This window comes from Akebia trifoliata, chromosome 3 (assembly GCF_017979445.1).
Source record: "Akebia trifoliata isolate Shusen 1 chromosome 3, ASM1797944v1, whole genome shotgun sequence".
Lineage (NCBI taxonomy): Eukaryota > Viridiplantae > Streptophyta > Magnoliopsida > Ranunculales > Lardizabalaceae > Akebia > Akebia trifoliata.
This window is the reverse complement of record NC_141377.1, coordinates 55,251,406-55,271,529: the sequence shown is the minus strand read 5'-3', so window position 1 is coordinate 55,271,529 and position 20,124 is coordinate 55,251,406. Positions and strand designations below refer to the sequence as shown.

Genomic DNA, 20,124 nt, shown 5'->3' with positions numbered 1-20,124 from the left:
AATAATTGGGCCCAAATAATGATCTGGTACAAAACATCAATGAAAGCTATGATGACCCCACTAGCTGTGAATGAATAGGATTAGACCCGAAATCCCATCTGTTTTGATCCGTAGACTTTGCATGTAGATCAGGAATTTGCATAATATCTGGAAATGCTCCAGATTCCATTCCCACTTCCCACAGGAGGCTGGAAGCACCGCTAGACCAAAAGTTCTGAGGGCCTAATTTTACAATCCGTAGTATTGTTTTTAGATCAAACCATGTTCTGATCTAATAAAATGTGGGAAAGTAGGTAAATCATATTGTGTTATTTTCTTTACTTTTGTGAAGTTTGTTTATATTCTATATTTCAAATTCGATGTGATCTGATCTTATTGTAATAATTGAAGTAGATTTGGATCACAATATTGGGATAGGATAGAAAATCTAATTGGCAAGAGTCTGATCCAATTTTGAGACCTACTGAAAAGTCCCACATTGCATTTATTACCATTTGATTTGAGCATTTTTCAAAACAAAACAAAACAAAACATATCAAAATAAAACAAAAAACTTACTGATTAGAGCAATTCCTCAATATTCTGATGCAAGAATATTGTGATTTGATAAAGAAGTTTTGTTTTGTTTTTAGATCAAACCCTTTATGTAGCATTCTCAAATGCAACGTCTTAAAAATCATCAATAGTGCGAGTTTTATTTTGTGTTCAGCTGAAATGTAAGCCCACCGTATGACAGTTAGTTAGCAAAAAATGTTATTTTAAAAAACACCAATTTGGTGCGTGGACGGCAGGATTCGAACCTGCGCGGGCAGAGCCCACATGATTTCTAGTCATGCCCGATAACCACTCCGGCACGTCCACTTTATGTTAATATCATCATTACTAAAAATATTTAAATTTTTCTTTAGCAAAAAAATTTGGACCCACCCAACTCAGTCTTAGCCCACGTGGAAAAATCTTTTGGTTACAAATACTCAAATCCAACTGTTAAAAAAAAGGAAAATCGAACTAGTTTTCATGTAGGGGCTGATTTACAGTGGAGGGGGCTATTGAGACAAATAATGGCGGTTGATAAAAAAAATCAATTGTCATTGCCCCCACTAATTTTTTTTGCACTCTTAGTTTCCCCTAAAATAATTTTCACTCTTAATTGCCCTCACATTGGCTAAATCATGACTCTACCCCTGTTTTGATGTATAAGGTGTAGAAAGGGGGAACCAACACTCAATGACTTCTTTATCACGAAGGAGTTACGAGATATATGTCTAAAGTTAGATAAGGATATGTAATCGAACATGTTGTGAATAGCAGAAGGATGTCATAAAGAGTCGTTCCATCTATATCTCATTTCCTTATTCTTCTTGTTCTACTATTCCTTCTTTATTACATATCCCAAGGTGTCAATGCTATTAGGGACTTCAACTAAGTAAGAATGGGGAGAAGGGCTATGTTGATCAATTGAAGTATAAAATGAGATGCAAAGAACATATGCAAGCTTAGAAAGAGTCAAAGAGGGGCCTCCCAACAAGCGGATTTAAAGAACTTGATACAACATATATCATAATATGTTGTACGTAGTTCTCTAACAGGGTATTATCCCTATAAGAAGATTCAAATTCTAAACAATTATTGAGTTATTGCGACATGTAACAACAGTAGATAAAAAATCTGCCACTACTTCTCTAAAAAAATTATCATTGCTAGTTAGTTGAAAGTCGTTATGACTTGCGAGTCCACTTTTCACTTGTCTAAACATAAAGATTGGGTAGCTGCGTAGAGAAAGAAGAGTACAAAGGCCTTCTTTGCTCTTGAAAATCGATATTTATTTGCTTCAATAGCTCCTCTCAATCAAGTGGCCACCGCTCTTTTAGATGCTTACTAGACCCAAACCCAGCTAGAAGCCCACATATGACCAGGCTTCGGCTAGATATTCCTTAGGTCCAATTACGAACGGCTCACGAAAGCTAGGCCGAAGTGAACTTGGCACAAACCTCTGTCAAAACAGCCAAAACCATGAATGAAGAACGATACCTATGGAGCCCAAAAGAGAGAGCTTGTCTCTTTCTCCTCCAGAGACCCAACACTAGAAACTCAATCCTCCAAATCCACTCTTTCATGCTCAGAAATTACCTTGAAAGTAACCTTAATCTCTTCACCAAATTCATCACTGCGTGTTGTTCTATCACCATTGTAGGTGTATCTGACACATTTGCCGGAATCCGACACGCTCGCCGAGTATTCGACCATAGAAATTACAGAGATGATGCATTTCTTTGTAATTCCATGATCAGATCTCACGTTGATAACCACCAATTTAGGGAATCTATGACCCTTTATAGGGATCTCAGGAGTGAAACATGTTTCTCTCCTGATAGCTATACCTTCCCATTTTTGTTGAAGTCTTGTGGGTCTGTTTTGGCATTTAAAGAAGGTCATCAGCTTCATAATCATGTCATCAAGATGGGTTTATGCTTTGATTTATTCGTGTCTACTGGGTTGGTTGATTTATATGTGAAATTCGGGAATATGGTATCGGCTGAAAGAGTGTTTGATGAAATGCCTCACAGAAGCCAAGTGTCTTGGACGGCTATGATTGTTGGATATTCAAGATCTGGGGACACTTCTATGTCAAGGAAATTGTTTGATCTTATGCCTGACAAGGATACTGCGGCTTTTAATGCGATGATCGATGCCTATGTTAAATCAGGAAATGTGGATTTTGCGAGGGAATTGTTTGATGAGATGCCGGAGAGGAATGTTGTCTCTTGGAGTACTTTGATTTCTGGGTACTGTAAGAGTGGTGATATATGTTCTGCTAGATCACTATTTGAATTGATGCCCGAAAAGAATTTGGTCTCATGGAACACAATCATCAGTGGGTATTGCCAGAACAAGCAACCTCACAAGGCATTGGAATTATTTCGAGAAATGCAATCAGGTTCCCTTTTCGAACCAGATGAGGTAACCATTGTCAGCATTCTCCCTGCCATTGCGGATTTGGGGGCTATTGATTTCGGTGGTTGGGTTCACAAATATGTTAAAAGAAAGAAACTCGATAGAGCGGTTAACGTTTGCACTGCACTAGTAGACATGTATGCCAAATGTGGTGAAATTCTGAGAGCAAAACAGTTTTTCGATAATATGGTCAATAGAGAAACATCTTCTTGGAATGCCATGATTAATGGATTTGCGATCAATGGGTTTGTAAAGGAAGCATTGGATTTGTTTTTAGAGATGCAAAAGGAAGCCTTTAAACCGAATGAAGTAACTATGATTGGGGTCTTGTCTGCTTGTAATCATGGTGGTCTAGTGGAGGAAGGGAAGAAGTGGTTTAAAGCGATGGAAGGGTACGGGCTGACCCGTAGGATCGAGCACTATGGATGTATGGTAGATATTTTGGGGAGAGCTGGCTTTTTAGAGGAAGCCGAAGAACTGATTGAGAGCATGCCTTATGAAGTAAATGGGATAATCTTGAGTACATTTTTATTTGCTTGTGGATGCTACAAGGATGTTAGGAAGGCTGAGAGGATAATGATGAAGGCATTTGAAATGGAGCCTTGGAACGATGGGAACTATGTCATGATGAGGAACTTATATGCTGGGGAGAGGAAATGGAAGGATGTTGAAAAGATGAAGGAACTGATGAGGAGGACTAGAGCCAAGAAAGAAGTTGGGTGTAGTGTTATTGAAATTGATTGTAGGGTTTTTGAGTTTGTAGCAGGGGATAGAGTGCATCCACAGTGGGAGGTTATATATTGGGTTTTAGGACAATTGTGGTTGCACATGAAGGTCGAAGCAACCTATTCAAGTTAAAAATGAAGACATGTTACATATGCTATCGAAGCTTGGGCTAGATGCAAGCTAAACCGAGTGGAAATTCTAAATTAATTCTTTAGCGATGGTTTGGGCATGCACCATCCATAGTGAGAAATGACCTAGATGCAAGCTAAACCGAGTGGAAATTCTAAATTAATTCTTTAGCGATGGTTTGGGCATGCACCATCCATAGTGAGAAATGACCGTACCAGTGAGGAGTACTTTGGTGGTCATACTATATAATAAGATGAAAAGGTGAGGATGATGTGGATCCAGGTAATAAGAAAAACGTAAGGATAGATGGCTTGGTTGAAGATACAGCTCAAGAAAGTGTTGAATGGTTAAATAGGATTCATGTTGCCAACCTCAATATTTGGGATAAGGCATCTATCTGATGGATAATCGATCATAAAGAAATGCTTCTTTGGGTTTATAGTCATTTGTGGGCCTATGTTATCAGCTGAATCATCGTCACATTTGATGGTCAGACATAATTGAATTCTAAAGAAAATTGTATGGAGGAATAGGACTCTTTCATCTGATCCCAAATCTTTGAGAGAAGGATTCAATGATAATGATGACCACCATAATTATTGGATTATAGAATCAAATTAGGTTATTTGTGAAAGGGAGACTTATCTATGATGATACCTGTGGAACTCCTAAGATGTCATTAAATTGTATAGTGCAATGGAATTCACTTGCCGGTAATTATGGCTCAACTTTTATTTATCAACTAAAAATAAATAATGGGCAAACTTTGATCCATATTGTATATATATATATTTTTTTGTTTTAGGACAGAAAGTGCAACATTAGGCAAGGAGAGCACACACGAACAAACACAAGGAGTGTACTTGCATCAAACCAACAATAACTATCTTCTCATAAGTTTTATAACCTTAGAGATCTATATTTATAAAATCGGGAGTTACCAAACCATGTAAATCTCCCTAAAATAGAAAAAAAAAAAAAACCCTTAATAAAATATTACACGATTGTCTTCTTCATACCCTTAGCACAACAAAATAAAGACATTTATACAACAGCACACGATCACCTCTAGACCTTGTTACCATTCAGAAATTAATTTGAACATATAAAGTTGGTATCCAAAGAAGAATCTTCAATTTTATGGAGTCTTAAGAGTGGCATTACGCTTTTCATCCTTTCCCAGCTCACCTCCCCTGTACGTACATACTTGAGATATAAGACTTCCACTTTCCAGACCGCAAAGAATTGTGGACTGCAGCGGGCAAAATGACATGAATTGAAAGTAAGGTATAGCAAATTAGGAAGAGTGGTCGGATTGATCCAAATAGGTATCATTTCTCCACGGTAGCCTTCAAGATAAAGTTCTGTAAGTTGTCGAAGAGGTAAAAGTTCGTGTTGTATTTTTCTTTCCATTTGATAATCACGATCAAAGACAAAGCTTAACTTCCTCAATTGCTTGAGCTCTGACAATACTTTGAGATCCCCTTTTTCTATTCCATCCTTCGAACCTATTTCCAACTCTAGAACACGGAGTTGAGTCATTTTCTTCAAATCAGCAACACAAAATGTTGAGTCATTATAATTCCCAACTCTGAGACCCCTTAACTCTTGAAGGTTGGTAAGATTTCCAAGCTCCTTCGGCAGCCATTCTAGAGATTGACATTTATACAAAGATAAGATGGTTAGTTTCTCCAGAGATGCAATACTTTTTGGTAATCCCTTTAAATAAGACCACTCGTAGAGATATATAATTTGGAGGTTTCTGAGCTTTCCAATGGAATCAGGAAGTCTAACCAATCCACATTCATCAATTCTTAGACAAATGAGATGTTTCAAAGATCCAATCCCACTCAACCAATCTTCAGAATCGGGGGAATAGTATGAACAATTAAAAGAAATATGCAAAACCCTCAGCCATTTTAATTGATATAGTTTCACTCCCAGATTTTGACGAAATCCCCCGCTCTCCATTATACCTGTCCCTGTTATGGTCCGCAACAACTTGAAATCGATTTTATTCAAGAGATTCATATCAGAGTTCCTCACCATGCCCACACGGCGTGATCGGGTACAAGATGGTTTACCCCTGTCATCATCGAAGCAAATAAAATTTTCTTCCTTGGCGATTCCCCTGATCATGTCACGTACCAAATCATGGATTTTGAATCTATTAAAGTGTTGTCTGAACCTGTCCATCTGTTCACCCATTAATAAACAATGTCCGATTAATTCATCAATATAATCTCGTGCGATTTCATATGCAGTCATTCGGTCATCTCCTCCGTCTCCTCGAACAAAGCCCTCACCAATCCACCAAGGAATTAGTTCACCTGACCAGATTCTGTGATCTTCGGGAAACACGGCCAAACACAACATGCATGGTTTCAAATGTGAAGGAAGCTCATGGTAGCTTACTTCCAGGACAGACAAGACTGGGTCACCCTTCTTAGCTAGCTCTTCCTTCAAATTCTCGTATATTCGACTCCACTCGCTGATCGAACTTCCTTTACCTTTCATCATTCCGCCAACGACTTTGATTGCAAGAGGAAGCCTTTTACATTCATCAACAATCCCCCTACCAATACTTTCAAGCTCGGGTTTAAGGCACTCCACTTCTTGCTCTCCAAATGCAGTTTTGGTGAATAATGACCAACTTTCCTCAACAGAGAGAAGCCGGGGACGATGTATGTGCATCTCAGCAGCTCCCATTGATCGAACCACTTTCTCGTGCCTTGTTGTGACAATGACACAACTATTCTTTTGAGGCAAAGCTGACTTCAAGCTCTCCCACCATGACCCTCCCTCTAGGCTCCACACGTCATCAAGGATGACCAAACATCGTTTCCCTTCTAGCCGATCATGCAGTTCCTCCAGTAGACCTCTTAAATCTATGTTTGCCAAGTCTCTTTCCACTTTGAGTTTTCCCAACATGTTCTTGATTAACTCGTCAAATTTAAGAGTTTGGGAAACAGTCACCATCAAGACACTATCAAAGTCCTTCTTCACATTATAGTCATTGCGTATCTTTTGAGCGAGGGTTGTTTTGCCTATCCCACCCATTCCAGCAATACCAATGACGTTGAAGGACCCACGTAGTTTTACGAGCCAGTTTCTGATTTCCTCTGCAGCATCCTCTAGGCCTACTACTTCAGCTTCTTTCGTTAGGACTGGGTATCTCATTGGTTGATTAATAACCAATTGTTCTCGGTTTGGAGCCATAGGAGTTGTAGCAAGGTAAGATCTCATCTTCTCTTTAAGAACTCGTATTCCTTGATTTATTTCACCCAACTTCTTTCCCATTTGATAGCGAAATATCAGGAACGAGGGAGAACAATAATTCATGATCTTGGATGCCATTTTTCTTCTTTCTGATTTGAAGGACAACTCACAATCTGATATAAGGTCCTCTGCATTGTATAATAACTCCCTTAATTCCTGCACAACAACCTTAAGAGTTTCCTTTCGGTCCTTCACTCTTACTTTTTGCGCATCTTTGAGGTAACTTTGCACAAACAAAAGCTCTTCTTTCAAAGCCTTGAATTCATCGTGGAATTGAAGTACATGACGACCTTCGTTTACGAGACTTTGTACCAACTGTTCTATGAGAATATTGATTACTGCATCCATTATCTTCCTACACAATCTTTCCTGAAATATAATTTTCAAATTAAAAATGGAAGAAAGTTAATGTAACAAGTTGAAAACAAATCATCACTTCTTGCTTTCAGATATTCCAGTCATATATAAAAATAATAATTAGAGCATCATGTAGACTGATATATAAATATATATATATTTATATATATATGACCTAAGTGTAAAACCAAATCATGACAAAAAGAAGATCAAGGGAATATGAAAACTTATGATTTTAAGTTCTACTTTCAGATTTGTCTACATAAAATAGCCCCTACATATATAATAATGACATAACATCATCTGATTATTTATTACACAAGAATGAAAGAAAAAAAAAAAGCTGCTTAAATTATAGCAAAATGTACATTTTGTTGAGTACAAGCATGTATAGTAGTTTCTAAATAATGTAATACAATAGGTGTTCCAATGGGTGCTTGATTGGTTATATGATGTAAAATATGGTAAGTATAGGTGCTTGAAGAAGTGTGGAGAGTAATTCGATGTTCAGGCTGTTCTGTAAGCTTAAAGCAGTTGAAAAAACTATGAGGGCTTGGAACAGAGTCATTTGGTAGGCTTCATGATCAAAAGGAAAGAAGTTTTCTTGAGGGTCAAAGATCTATCCAAGGAAATCCTTTGGAAGTAGCTCTTGTGAGTCAAGAAAGGGAGAAAACAATTGAGCTTAATAGAGAAATTGATCTTGAGGAACTCTTTGCAAGACAAAAAATCTAGAGTTCAATGGCTTAATGAGGTGGCGAATGCCTTAATGGATTTTTTTTCACCATGTGAGGATCTTGAAGGAGGTGCATACTACCCTAAATTATTAGGTTAATTCCTAAGGTGTCTAATGGAAGCCTTGATAGGTTTAGACCCATGTCCTCGTGTGATTTCATTTACAAATCCTTTTCAATAAGCTTTTGCAAACAGAATTGCTTTATGTTTTTCATCTATCATTAGCCCATATCAGTCAACATCTGTAAAAGGTCAATTTTTTTTATCAACATTGTATTAGCTCATAAGATCGTTAGAGACTTCTGTCATCGTTGAAATCCTTTTGTATTAAAATTGACATTGGGAAAGCCTATGATAGTGAGTTGGAGCTTTATTGTATCCATATTACTCCAATTTGGGTGTTCTATGAAATGGGTTATGTAGGTCATGGAATGTATCTCCACATCTCATTTTTTTGTCGTTATTAATGGGTCGTCCCATGGGTTTTATTTGAGTGAATGTGGTATCTGTCTTGGTGATCCATTACCCCTTTTTCTACATTGGTGCTGGAAGCCTTTTCTAGTTTCATTATGCAAAAGTGAAGTTGAGATGGATTAAGGTTTGAATAGTAAATAATACTATGGTTGCATCTCATGTTGTTTTTGCGGATGATGTATTTACTTTTCACAAAATTTGGTATTCAGTTCTCAAAAGAAATAAGAAAAATCCTTGATGAGTGGTAAAATGTGAACTGTTTTTAAGTCCTTCTTGTGGGGAAAGAGTGTTTCTTGAGTGTCTTGGATTGAAAGAGGGATCCCTTCTGATAAAATATTTAGGCCGTCTTCTATTCTCTGGTTGGAAACCTCATTTCCTATCGTATGTGGGGCATCTTAAGTTAGTAAAATTGCTCTTCTTTCAATATTCCTATAAGTGTTCTAAAAATGATTGAACTCTTTTTAGTAATTTTTTTTTGGAGGGATCCTTCTCTTTCTAATTCTTATGGTGAGTTGGTAAAAGGTGTGTAATCCGTCGGACAAGGGTGGTCTCGGCATTAAACTTTTGAGGGAATGGAGCTGAGCAGGAAGGATGAAACTATTTTGGGAAGTTGTGGAGGCAAAATCCCTATGAGCTAGATGGGTTCGAGAAAAACACTTTGGGGAAAGTGACATTTGGACTTTCTCTATGCCTCAAAATGCATTGTGGGCATGGAGATGAATTATCCGAGCAAGGCATAGTGCTACAAAGCATATTAAAGCGGTCGTTGGATGCTACTCATCCACTTTTTATGGAGGAAGAGGAACCCTTTATTGGATGGGAGGTTGATAGTTTCTCAATTTGGGACTAGAATAAATTTCCAATTTGATAGTAAGAGAGAAACCTACAATGAGAGTGAGGGAAATGGTGGGCTTTATTCAATCCTAAACAGTGCCTAATGTTCATTCCGAAGATAGAATGATTTGGACAATTTGTCTTAATGGACAATTAAGTCAGCCTCAAGAGTATGGTCTCTTCAAAATAGTGGAGAAAACATATTTTGGAAAAAAGTGATTTGGAATCCTAAACTGAGGTTCCTAGATATATACTCTTATGTGGCTTGGCTTGCTATTCATAGGAAGCTTTTGACTGTGGAAAAACTTTATAAGAGAGGAGTGCCTTTGGTCTCTAGTTTTTTTTTTTTTTTTTTGTCTAAAAAAATGTGGAAGACGACGATCATACTATTCCATTGCGCATTTAGTAAATGGATTTGGAAGGAAGCTTTGAGAAGGTTTGGTGTTTCAAGAGTTGATCAGTGGCTGAAGAATGTTTGGTGGTGGCTAATTTTGAGACTCTCAAGCAAATCTGCTTTTGATATGCTAAGCTTTTGCTTTTGTTCAATCATCTACCATGTACGGCGAGAAAGGAATAGTTGTATTTTTTAATTTTTATGATAGATATGCACGCAAGGAAGCTTTGCTTTAGAAGGTTACAATTGAAATTCAAAACTTTTCTATGGAATACTGATCAAAGTAGATCCCTTAGGCAGCAATGTTGGTTTTTTTTTTTCCCGAAGGTGGAAGAGTTCTGTTACGTGTATCTGACCTCCTAGTATATCTGTATTTTGGAGATGCCCCGAGGATGAGGTGATAAAGCTAAACACCTGTCGGAGCTGTCTTTCGGAGGTGGTGATTGATGAGGATGTTATGAAGATAGAATAATTAATATCAAGCTCAATGCCGTAGCTGAAGCCTTGATGTTTGTGAGATCAAGGATTTGCACCAAGGTTCTTGTTAGCTCCAATTATTAAAAAATATTGAAACGCCCGGTAAGTATGAGCGAATGGGGGAGAAGAATCAAAAGTATTTCTCAGGAATTCTGTGTAACTTTGAATCCTTTTGGAGGGATGCAAATAGAACTGTTGATTTCCTAGCTCAGTTGGGGTCGTTTGGTTGAGAATTTTCCATTATTGTTGAAGAAATGTGCATTCCACAAGATCATGAGAGAATTTTGATTGCTGATATAACTTGTAGTTACACTCGTGCGTACGTAGTTTTGTTATTGTTATTTTTATTAGGAGGATGATCAGATTAGGTTCAATCCAAAATGACCAAATCACACACAAACCTATAAAATTCCTATTGAATGAGTACTAATTAGTATTCTATTGGTTAGCATAATATCTTATATTTACAAATACTTATTTCAATGAGGTAGGCAGCTAGAGTAAACAATAACTAAGTGGTTAAGGTAGAAGTGAATAAATAAGAGCTACACAAATATAGTTTTACCTGTTTAATTGTTTTGACACTCAAATGGAGAAAATGCTATATTAGGAATTGCAAATTTTCTCTTTAAGGCTGCCTTTATAATACTAATAATTTCCAAAGAAAAATCACTAAATTAATCACGTAAGCTAAGTAATGTATAACAACAGAGATGTTAAAGATAAGATTTTTTTTAGCTAGGCAAACAAGGGGTTAGTGGTCAGCATCGTCACTAAGTCGGAGTACGGGGTTTAATATTATTAAATAGGCAAATTTATCGAAACATGCACCACATTTCAACTATTTACCAAAACGGTAAATTGTAGCAATTAATTTTGAAAATGGTAAATTACCGTTTTTGGAATTAATATTTTTTACCAAAATAGTAAAAACAGTAAAATGTAAAATTTTTTATATACTGAAAATACCCTTTTTTATTTTTTGACTGAAATTACGAAAAAAATCCTCTCCTCTTTCAAATAGAAGTTTGGTGTCGTTTGTGTTAGGTTAGATTTGAGAAGATGGAGAAGATGAAGTGCTTGTTAGTATTGGGAAGATTAAAAGAAGAAAAAGATTTAGTTGGATTTTGATTTATTTCTAAGGTTAAAATGGTAAATGCATATATAAAACAAAAAAGAGTATTTTTGGTATAAAAAAAATTACATTTTACTGTTTTGGTAAAAAATATTAATTTAAAAAATAGTAAATTACCATTTTTGGAATTAATTACTACAATTTACCGTTTTGGTAATTAATTATGAAAACTGTACCATTTTGGTAAATTTCTCTATTATCCATATATGATAACATCTTTTCACACATAATTATATATTGAGTTGTGTTGTAGTAACATTGAAATATACATCAATTCTGACATTATGACGTGGTGGTGCACACATAACCATAGATGCTTTTCACATGTATCTCGATGAAAAGAATCTATGGTTATGTGTGCACCACCACATCAGAATGAACAATCAATGTACATTTTAATGTTACTTCAGCATTATCCTTATATATTTTATAATGCTAAAAAAAAAGTTTAATCATTAATGTATCTTTAGAGCAAAATAATAAACTATTGAAGAAAAAAAAATTATAACGTCAAGCATTATGATCATCAAATCCCTACATTAGACAACGAACCAAAGCACCAATAACCATAGAGCCATTGAAATGAACCATAATGGATTATTTTTGCTTTTTATTTTTTAAATTATGTGTTTAGAATGTAAAAGTCGTGTTTAAAACATTAAAACATTTATTTTTTTTGAAAAAAATCCTGTTTTTTATTATTATTAATTTATTATTTTAATCTTTAGAGGTATGAAACACGTTCTAAAGAAGACTTTTTTATAGTATGATGATCAGAGTTGAAGCTGGATTCAATGAGATTTCAATTAAGGGTTTGCCACTCTATAACGAACCCCATTCATAGGTAAAAGAGATATAATAAGCATGAAGATCATCTGAGATCTGACACACTTGGGGGTGATTTTTGATAGTCTTAGGGAGTATGGTATGAATCAAAGTTTTCATCTAATAATTGAAGAGGTTGAAGGTGATGAATATGTGGTGCGTGTATGTGGGATCAAGGACTTTGGAAAGAGGTTAAAGATGAGGGTATTTTGGTTATTTTTATTAGTCTCTCCGTGGAACTGAGGCTAAGGGATATGTTAGCTCAGATATAAATTACCGAAAAGAGTATTGCTGGGGTGACACAATGAAGTGGTGGCACGCACACAAACTCGCGGAAAAGCATCTACACGTTTATATGCGTGCCACACGTTATTTGTGTCACCTGTGTGTCAGTCCAGCTCTAGTGTACTGAAAATTCAAAAATATCAAAGGCTTGAAAGCAATAACAATTGATAAGTGAGGTAAATAAATAAGTAAAAGCCAGAGAAAATAAAACATAAAATGACTTACAAGAGTTTTGGTTTGCTTGAGTTTCCTTTCTTTCAAGATTAGCCTGATAAGAGAGAAAAGCAAAAGGCAAAGAATATAGTTATTATATGGTGACGAAGATGTTTTGTTCAGGAAGAGAGAGAAAAGGTTTCTTTTATATACTTAAAACATTTTTTTTTTGTTGTCGAAGAAATTATGATTTAATCGATAACTATTAGACTGGTGTTTTTTTCTTAAAGAAGAAAGATTGCAGACTTTTTTCACTATGATCATAAATTTAAAGTTTTAGAAAAACACTTTCTGTACTAATTTTAATGAGGAAAGTTTCCTATCATTTTGTGGAATCTAAAAACATGATCTGATGCCGCAGGATTTTAGAGGACAAATAAATTTAATTTTCACTGTTGAAATTTAATTTTTAATTTGGGAATTTCGTAGTTGTTCGTTTTCAGTACTTTCAATCAAGTTAAAAAAAAATATTTAATAGGAGTTTTTCTTTTTCTTTTTTGTTTTCAATGATTTTGTTTTTTTATTTGAGTTTTTTCATAAAATCTAGAAGGATATGGTATTGGATTTCCAATACGACAATCCATATGACCCAACGACCCTTGGTAAGATTTGAAATTTTACTAAGTAAGGCTAGCAATGACAATTTTGGATCCAATAAGTTGTGAGAGTCCGTAGGTTGTAAGTTCAATACCTAGTATGAGTAGTATTTCCTTGGGGTCAGGGTACACCTTCACTTACCCAACACATGTGATGTGCGGGCATTGCATGTGCCCAAGGGAGGAACCTATATGCCTTGGCCTCGACCCTAGCTCTTTCGATCCCCCTAGTTGGACGTAAGTTCAAACACCCCCATCATAAAAAATAAAAAAAGGCGAGCCTATTTCAATGTTTTAACCACAAACACGTGTGTTGTGGGTAATTACTAGCTTTGCACAACTTAAGCTTCTTCTAATAGAGACAAATCAGTAATTAATAAAAATAAATAAATTAATTAGTTAAGATAATTAGAAAAATACTTTCCTTACTAATTTCAATGAGGAAAGTTCCCTCTGTGCTATCCAAAAACATGATCTAATGAAACAAGATTGTAGAGGACAAATTTCTAAGAATTATGGGAAAATATTTTTTTTTTCACCATGGAAATTGGAGTTTTATAGCTATTCATTTTCAGCACCTTGGACAATCTCAAGTTTTTTTCTTTATAATCTGAGGATTTTCCTTATGATCTTTTTAATTTGAGTTTTTCCATAAAATCTAAAAGGATATGGAGTGTTAGATTTCCAATGTGATAATCCATATGACCCAATGACCTTTAGTAAGATTTCAAATCTTACTAAGTTACTAAGTTATTAGCTTTATATAACTTAAGTTTCTTAAAATAAATTAGAGGTAGGTCAATAATTATAAAGTGAATGAAATAATTAAAAAAATAATTTCTTTACTAACGTCAATGAAGAAAGTTTCTTACTGCATGCAACATGGTTATAGAGGACAAATTTCTCAAAAAGTTAATTTTCACCATTGAAATTTAATTTTAAATTTTGAGTTTTGTAACTGTCCATTTCAACACCTTTGATAAGTTCAAAAGGTTTTAAAAAAAATATATTTTCTTTAATTTAAATTTTTTCATAAAATCTAGAAGCCTATCTTGTTGGATTTCCAATGAGATAATCCATATGGGTCCAACTTACTGAGTTAGTAAGGCTAGCCTCTTTCAAAATACCAAAGATACGCAGTCACGAATGAATGAAAATATTAAATTAAAATAAATTATTTTTTATAAAAATAAAAATAAAAAAGAGTAGAAAAAATAAATAGGGTTACTATTGCCACACCAACTTTTATAAAATTCATAAAAGTTAGTGTGGCATTAGTAAAATTTGGTGGTGTGGCAATAGCAGCTTTCAAAATAAAACCTCCTATTTGCAATTTAAGAAGGTAAGGTAAAGGGTAGACGAGTCAACTCAGAGGTCAGTATATCATTTTAAAATTAATAAAAATGCTGATTTTCTAATTAGAAAGTCTTCCGTTGGACACGGAACTCTAGGTCTTTATTCTCAGATGTATGATTCCATGTCCGTGCCGCGTCAACCACCGAGTGAAGACTCACTAGTCCGTAAATCATTATTCAACTAGTATGACTTGAAGACTTTCAAAGATGACGATGCACTAAAATGACGTTAAAACCTTTAAATTATTTTTGTAATTTAAATAATGTATCACGTAATTATTATTATTATTTTCTTAAAAGTGGTTAAGTCATCTCATTTTAAAAATAATATTTCAAATGACTTAGAAACCTTTTTTTTTCAAAGTTGAAGGCTTTTTTCAATTATTTAAAAATAATAACTGGCAATGACTTCAGTGTTTTGGCAATGACTTCAGTGTTTTTTAGAGTTTTGTCATGCATCCTCCAAATCTATCTATTAAAATTGGTTGGAGTCATGGCTCATTCATGACCCATGGGTACATGGTTCAAGTTTTTGGACCTACATCAAGGTAAATCTAAGGTCAATTATAAATTAGGAAAACTCAAATTAAAAAAAAAATACAAATATAAATACATAAATAATTTAATAATGAAAGTGTTTTTTCTTTTTCAAATTAAAATTTTAATAATTAATTATTTGAAAATATCTTAAAACACCTTTTTTTATTTTATACATTTAAAAAAAAAAATTTATGAAAAAATTCTACAAAATTCTAGCAAAAAAGATGAATAATTTAAAAAATTCCTAAATAATTGTTAATGGTTGAAACACCCTATGTTTTATGATTTAAAATCGCACATTATTGACATAATCACTAAACATGTCAAAATGAGTCAAGAAGATTGACGTCCCTAACTCGAATTCGATCCGTTTAATAATTGTATTAGGCGTATTGACACTATTATAAGATAAATTCAATTAGGTTTAACCCAAATCCACTAATATCATATTGTTTTGGAGTCATGTTCACGAGGCACATTAAGATTGCCACCCTAGATACCTATTTGTGAATATTTAAAATACCTCATGTTTTGAACACGATGACATGATTAATTTACATGATCTTTGTCTTCTTGTATCAACCAATGGAAAATGATGTCAATGCCCTCATCATGACATCATCACCATTAGTGTAATTGCAACGTCATCAATGTCATCATCTCATCATCATCATGAAGATGAATAGCATTTTTGCAAAAAAAAAAAATATCAAATGTTTTTAAATCATTTTCCATAAGTCTATAATAGAAAACTAAGGTCAAGAGGCATGTCATCAATTTTAAAACATAGAAGCATCACAAATATTTAACAAACATTGAGGAGTCACACATCATGAAAATAAGAAAATTCCTTCAAAATCTTGAAGTGGGAGAACTGCTTCCAAGGTTTTTCCCAAGATGTTGTTCCTTGAATACATCATTTACGAGGTTGGTAAGGGTCTTAAAACTAAAGTCCAAACCTAAAATCGGATTGAAAATGGGACCAAATCCGACCTGAACCCGATTTGACCCAAATCGAACAAAAACAAAAGCAACCAATTCGATTTCGGTTCTTCCCTTCAAAAATCAGATCAGCCCAAAATTAACCCGAAGTTGAACAAAAAAACTTAGAAACTTTTTATAAAAAAAAAACCCAGAAAATTTCCCCACCCCCTTCCATCTTTATAGTGATACAATTGGCGAGAAAGTACTTATTTTATAGTAGTTAATGATTACCGATAAAAAAAATTCTTTACATATCTGGTTAAATATATGTAATTATTTTATTGTAATAAATAGTTATCAAATAGAAAGAAAAAAAAAAGTTCTATTTTCATATTTATATTATCTATAATAGATAATAAAATAATTAATTTATAATAATAAATAATTATATCAATCAAGAAAAGTTGTTTCTATTAAATGTTTCATACTTCATACAATATCTAACAACAGAGTAACTATCTTCCTTTCTATTTGTATATATGGTTAATATTATTGAAAACAAGGTAACTAATAGAAAGAGAGAAAAAAAAAAGTTTTATCTTTAGATTTTATATTTTATACAACATGCAAATGAATAATTAATTTATAGTAATAAATAATTATCAATAGAAAAAATTATTTCTATAGAAATCCCAAAAAAAGTAGTAAATATAACCAAATCGAACGAAGAAAATCTAAAATTTATGGGTTTGGTTTTTGTTTTATGTTTTCGATAAAGACCTGAACTTTCAGGTTCGGTTCCAATTTTGACCAAATACGACCCAAACCCGAAAATTTGGTTGGAGTCGATTTTTCCCAAATGAATGGCAATGACTGTGCCACCTCCCCAAAGTCGTCAGTTACAAGATACCAAAAAACAACAGAAAAAAAAAATAAAAAAATAAAAAAAAAAAGTCGGAAAATAAAGAAAATATAATAATAATAAGCTAAGGAAATGAAGTCATAAAAGCTTGGGAAAAACGAAGGAAAATAGGACTTACAAGTTCTTATTAGAGCTTCCGTTTTCGTTTTCAAAACACTCTGCCTTAAAGGATCATTGAAAGGCGAAGGACAACTTTAAAAGCGAGAGGTGAGGAGGAGGTGCGTACTACCTTCTATAATATAATACAAAGTCAAGTCTTCTACGTTAGTTTTACAATTGTACATTATAATACCCACTTGGAACCATATACAAATTGTATATTATTGTGACCAAGGCACCCCCGGAAACACCTTCTTCCATTTACTAATAATATTAGAAAATGCTGAAGTAACATTGACATGGACATCATTTCACACATTGATGACTTGGATGTGTGTAGAACTTAAGATACAAGTGAGAAGCATCTGTGGTTCTATGCACACTAATGTGTGAAACAATGTCAATTTGAATGTTACTTCAGCACGACTCAATAATATAAGTCAAGTTGTTTAATGAAATATAAGGTTGAGTCGGAAGACAAAGAACTCACATGTTCACACACAATCTTAATAGTGTATACGGGAAATCCAACGATTGGAATTTATCTTAGAACCATGGAAATAAATACCCATAGCAGCTGCCATTCAAAAGATGGAATACCACGCTGGAAATTCCTCCTTCAAGGACTCTAGACATGAAATAATAGTCCTTACTGTCATATGCTTTAGCTATATCTATCTCTAGAGTTAGTTTTGGTTCCTTGTCTTCTAGTTGATCTCTTCGATTAGTTTATGAGCAAGAAAAACATTGTCGTATAAATACTTGTCTTTAATAAATAATGCCCTTTGTTCCTTCAAGATACGAGAGGAAAGAATCTCTCCTACATGCCAAGAGATAATGTTGGAAATAAACTTAAATAAGCTTATTGGATGAAATGAGAGCATGGTTTTATAAAACTCATTTTAACGTTTCGTCTCGGTTCTGATACGTTTGAGTTGTCTATTTCAACAATGAGACAAATGAACCATGATTTTAAATCCCGTCCAATGCGTTTGATTTGTCTATCTATCTTGTTGGCGGACGATACCAAGACGTATTAGACGAGATTTAAAACCATGAATGAGACAAAAGAAGATGGTACCATAACTTTTGGGATCAGAGTAATAGGCGTAGAATTGATAGATTTTGGAATAATCCCTTCAAAAGAGAAATGTTAGATGGCTACCATGCTATCTAAATTTCTTAATAATTGACCAAGCTTGCTGATAGGAGATTGTGTTATTTTCAGGCAGAATCTATAACCAATTCTGGAAAGAAATAACCAATTTTGCTGATTAAATACTAAGAGAGATGCTATTGACACTCCAACTTTTACTTAATTACACTCTAATTTCTTAAATTATCCATCATATACCCCAATTAAAGATGAAAACAATCTTTTCGAACATTACAAAGTTTTGGCTCAAAATTATAATCTCTACATTGTAACATTCGTTGAGACAATTTCAGTAGTAGTTTACAATTATGATTAGGCCCATATAAAATCCCCACCCACAAAAAAAAAAGGGTAATCTAGAATTAAAAAAAAAAAAAATTGAGACTACTATTGCCACCTCAACTTTTACTTATTCTCAATCATTCGCTTATTTTCTTTATTTTTAATAGGAGTGTAATAACTAAGAGTTGCATGCCAATAGCAACTCAATATTGACGAGATAACTACAAACAAGAGCAAATTATTTTATTTTATACTTTTCATTTAAAGTTTGAGGTTTCATTTCAGATCTGGTTATTTTCAGTCCAATTTTCGGAATTTTTAGACTGCTTAAGAGGTTTTTCTTTTTGTTCAGTCCAATTTTAATTCTAAGAAAATCATGCTAAAAAAGTATAAATGCTTGAAGCTGCTATCCTTGAATTGATGAACATTTTTTTTGTTTGTGTGTGTGTGTGGAGGGTGGGTTCTACGAATTTCCATTATTGGTCTTAAAACACAGAGCAAAAGAGATGATGAAAGGATGTGGAAAAGATGAACGAACTGATGAGGAGGATTGGGGCCAGGAAAGATGTTGGTTGTAGTGTTAATGAAATTGATGGCAAGGTTTCGGAGTTTGGTAGGACAATTGTGGGTGCACATGTAGGGGAAAGTTGTAATTCTAAATTAATTCTTGAGTCGTGCTACTCTCACTCACCATATATTCTCTCTGCCCCCTCTTTAAGTGAAAAAGGAAAGAAGGAAATTACACATATTCCCTCATCGAATTACGCTATACACCAACCAATTTAAATTTTTGACGTATATTGTTCAGTTGGTTCGAACCAAATTTATTGAAGTAGATTTGGTAGATATCGTACTGAACATTACAAAATCGATTAAATAGGTACCTATCAAACCTTACACAATAGTTTCGATAGGCATGTTTGGAGGTTTTCACTACGTACTTATCAAATATATTTTGCAATGTATGGTAGGTACCTACCGAATTGGTTTCGGAATGTTTAGTGGAAAGTTTTGTTAGATAGGATACTTACTGAATCTGTTAAAACAAATTTGGTCCAAGCCTATTGAGGAGGGTATATATGTAATTTCCCCCCCGCCCCCGCCTCCGCCCCCGCTTTATTTTTCATCTAAATATTCAACTTAAAAGGTGGGTACGGAAAGATTATATGGTGGATGCAAGTAGCACGACTCCTTCAACAATATTAGTTTGGGCATGTTCAAATATTACAAATGACAGCACGAGTGAGAAGTACTTCGGTGCAAGTAGTAAAAATGAAAAGGCGAAACAAGAACAGTGAGGATGATGTGCATCGAGTACTAATGAAGAAAAGTCATGAAAGTAGATGATTTGATTTAAGATACAACTAAAGATAGTGTTGAACTGTGAAAAAGGATTCATGTGGCCAATCCAATGGATGGTTGATCGTGAAGAAAA

General features: G+C 34.3%; 2 protein-coding genes and 1 non-coding gene across 3 annotated transcripts; 1 reads left to right on the top strand and 2 right to left on the bottom strand.

Annotated features, from left to right (window-relative positions):
* Nucleotides 1-779: 779 nt before the first annotated feature.
* Nucleotides 780-861, bottom strand: TRNAS-AGA (transfer RNA serine (anticodon AGA)). The gene has a single exon. It is a non-coding gene; the product is annotated as a tRNA-Ser (tRNA).
* A 934-nt stretch (nucleotides 862-1,795) lies between these two features.
* On the top strand, nucleotides 1,796-4,584 carry AHG11 (Pentatricopeptide repeat (PPR-like) superfamily protein). The gene has a single exon (XM_086436980.1). The coding sequence runs from the start codon at nucleotides 2,014-2,016 to the stop codon at nucleotides 3,811-3,813; it is 1,800 nt and encodes a 599-aa protein (XP_086293106.1). The 5' UTR covers nucleotides 1,796-2,013; the 3' UTR covers nucleotides 3,814-4,584.
* Nucleotides 4,585-4,902: 318 nt separating this feature from the next.
* LOC147408103 (disease resistance RPP13-like protein 4) lies at nucleotides 4,903-7,437 on the bottom strand. Its single transcript, XM_086432655.1, has one exon. It carries the CDS (start codon nucleotides 7,435-7,437, stop codon nucleotides 4,903-4,905), a length of 2,535 nt encoding a protein of 844 aa, XP_086288781.1.
* Between the last annotated feature and the right edge of the window lie 12,687 nt (nucleotides 7,438-20,124).

Excerpts from the sequence above, each read along its gene's own strand:
- AHG11 (XM_086436980.1), top strand. The coding sequence starts at position 2,014 with ATGAATGAAGAACGATACCTATGGAGCCCAAAAGAGAGAGCTTGTCTC.
- LOC147408103 (XM_086432655.1), bottom strand. The coding sequence starts at position 7,437 with ATGGATGCAGTAATCAATATTCTCATAGAACAGTTGGTACAAAGTCTC.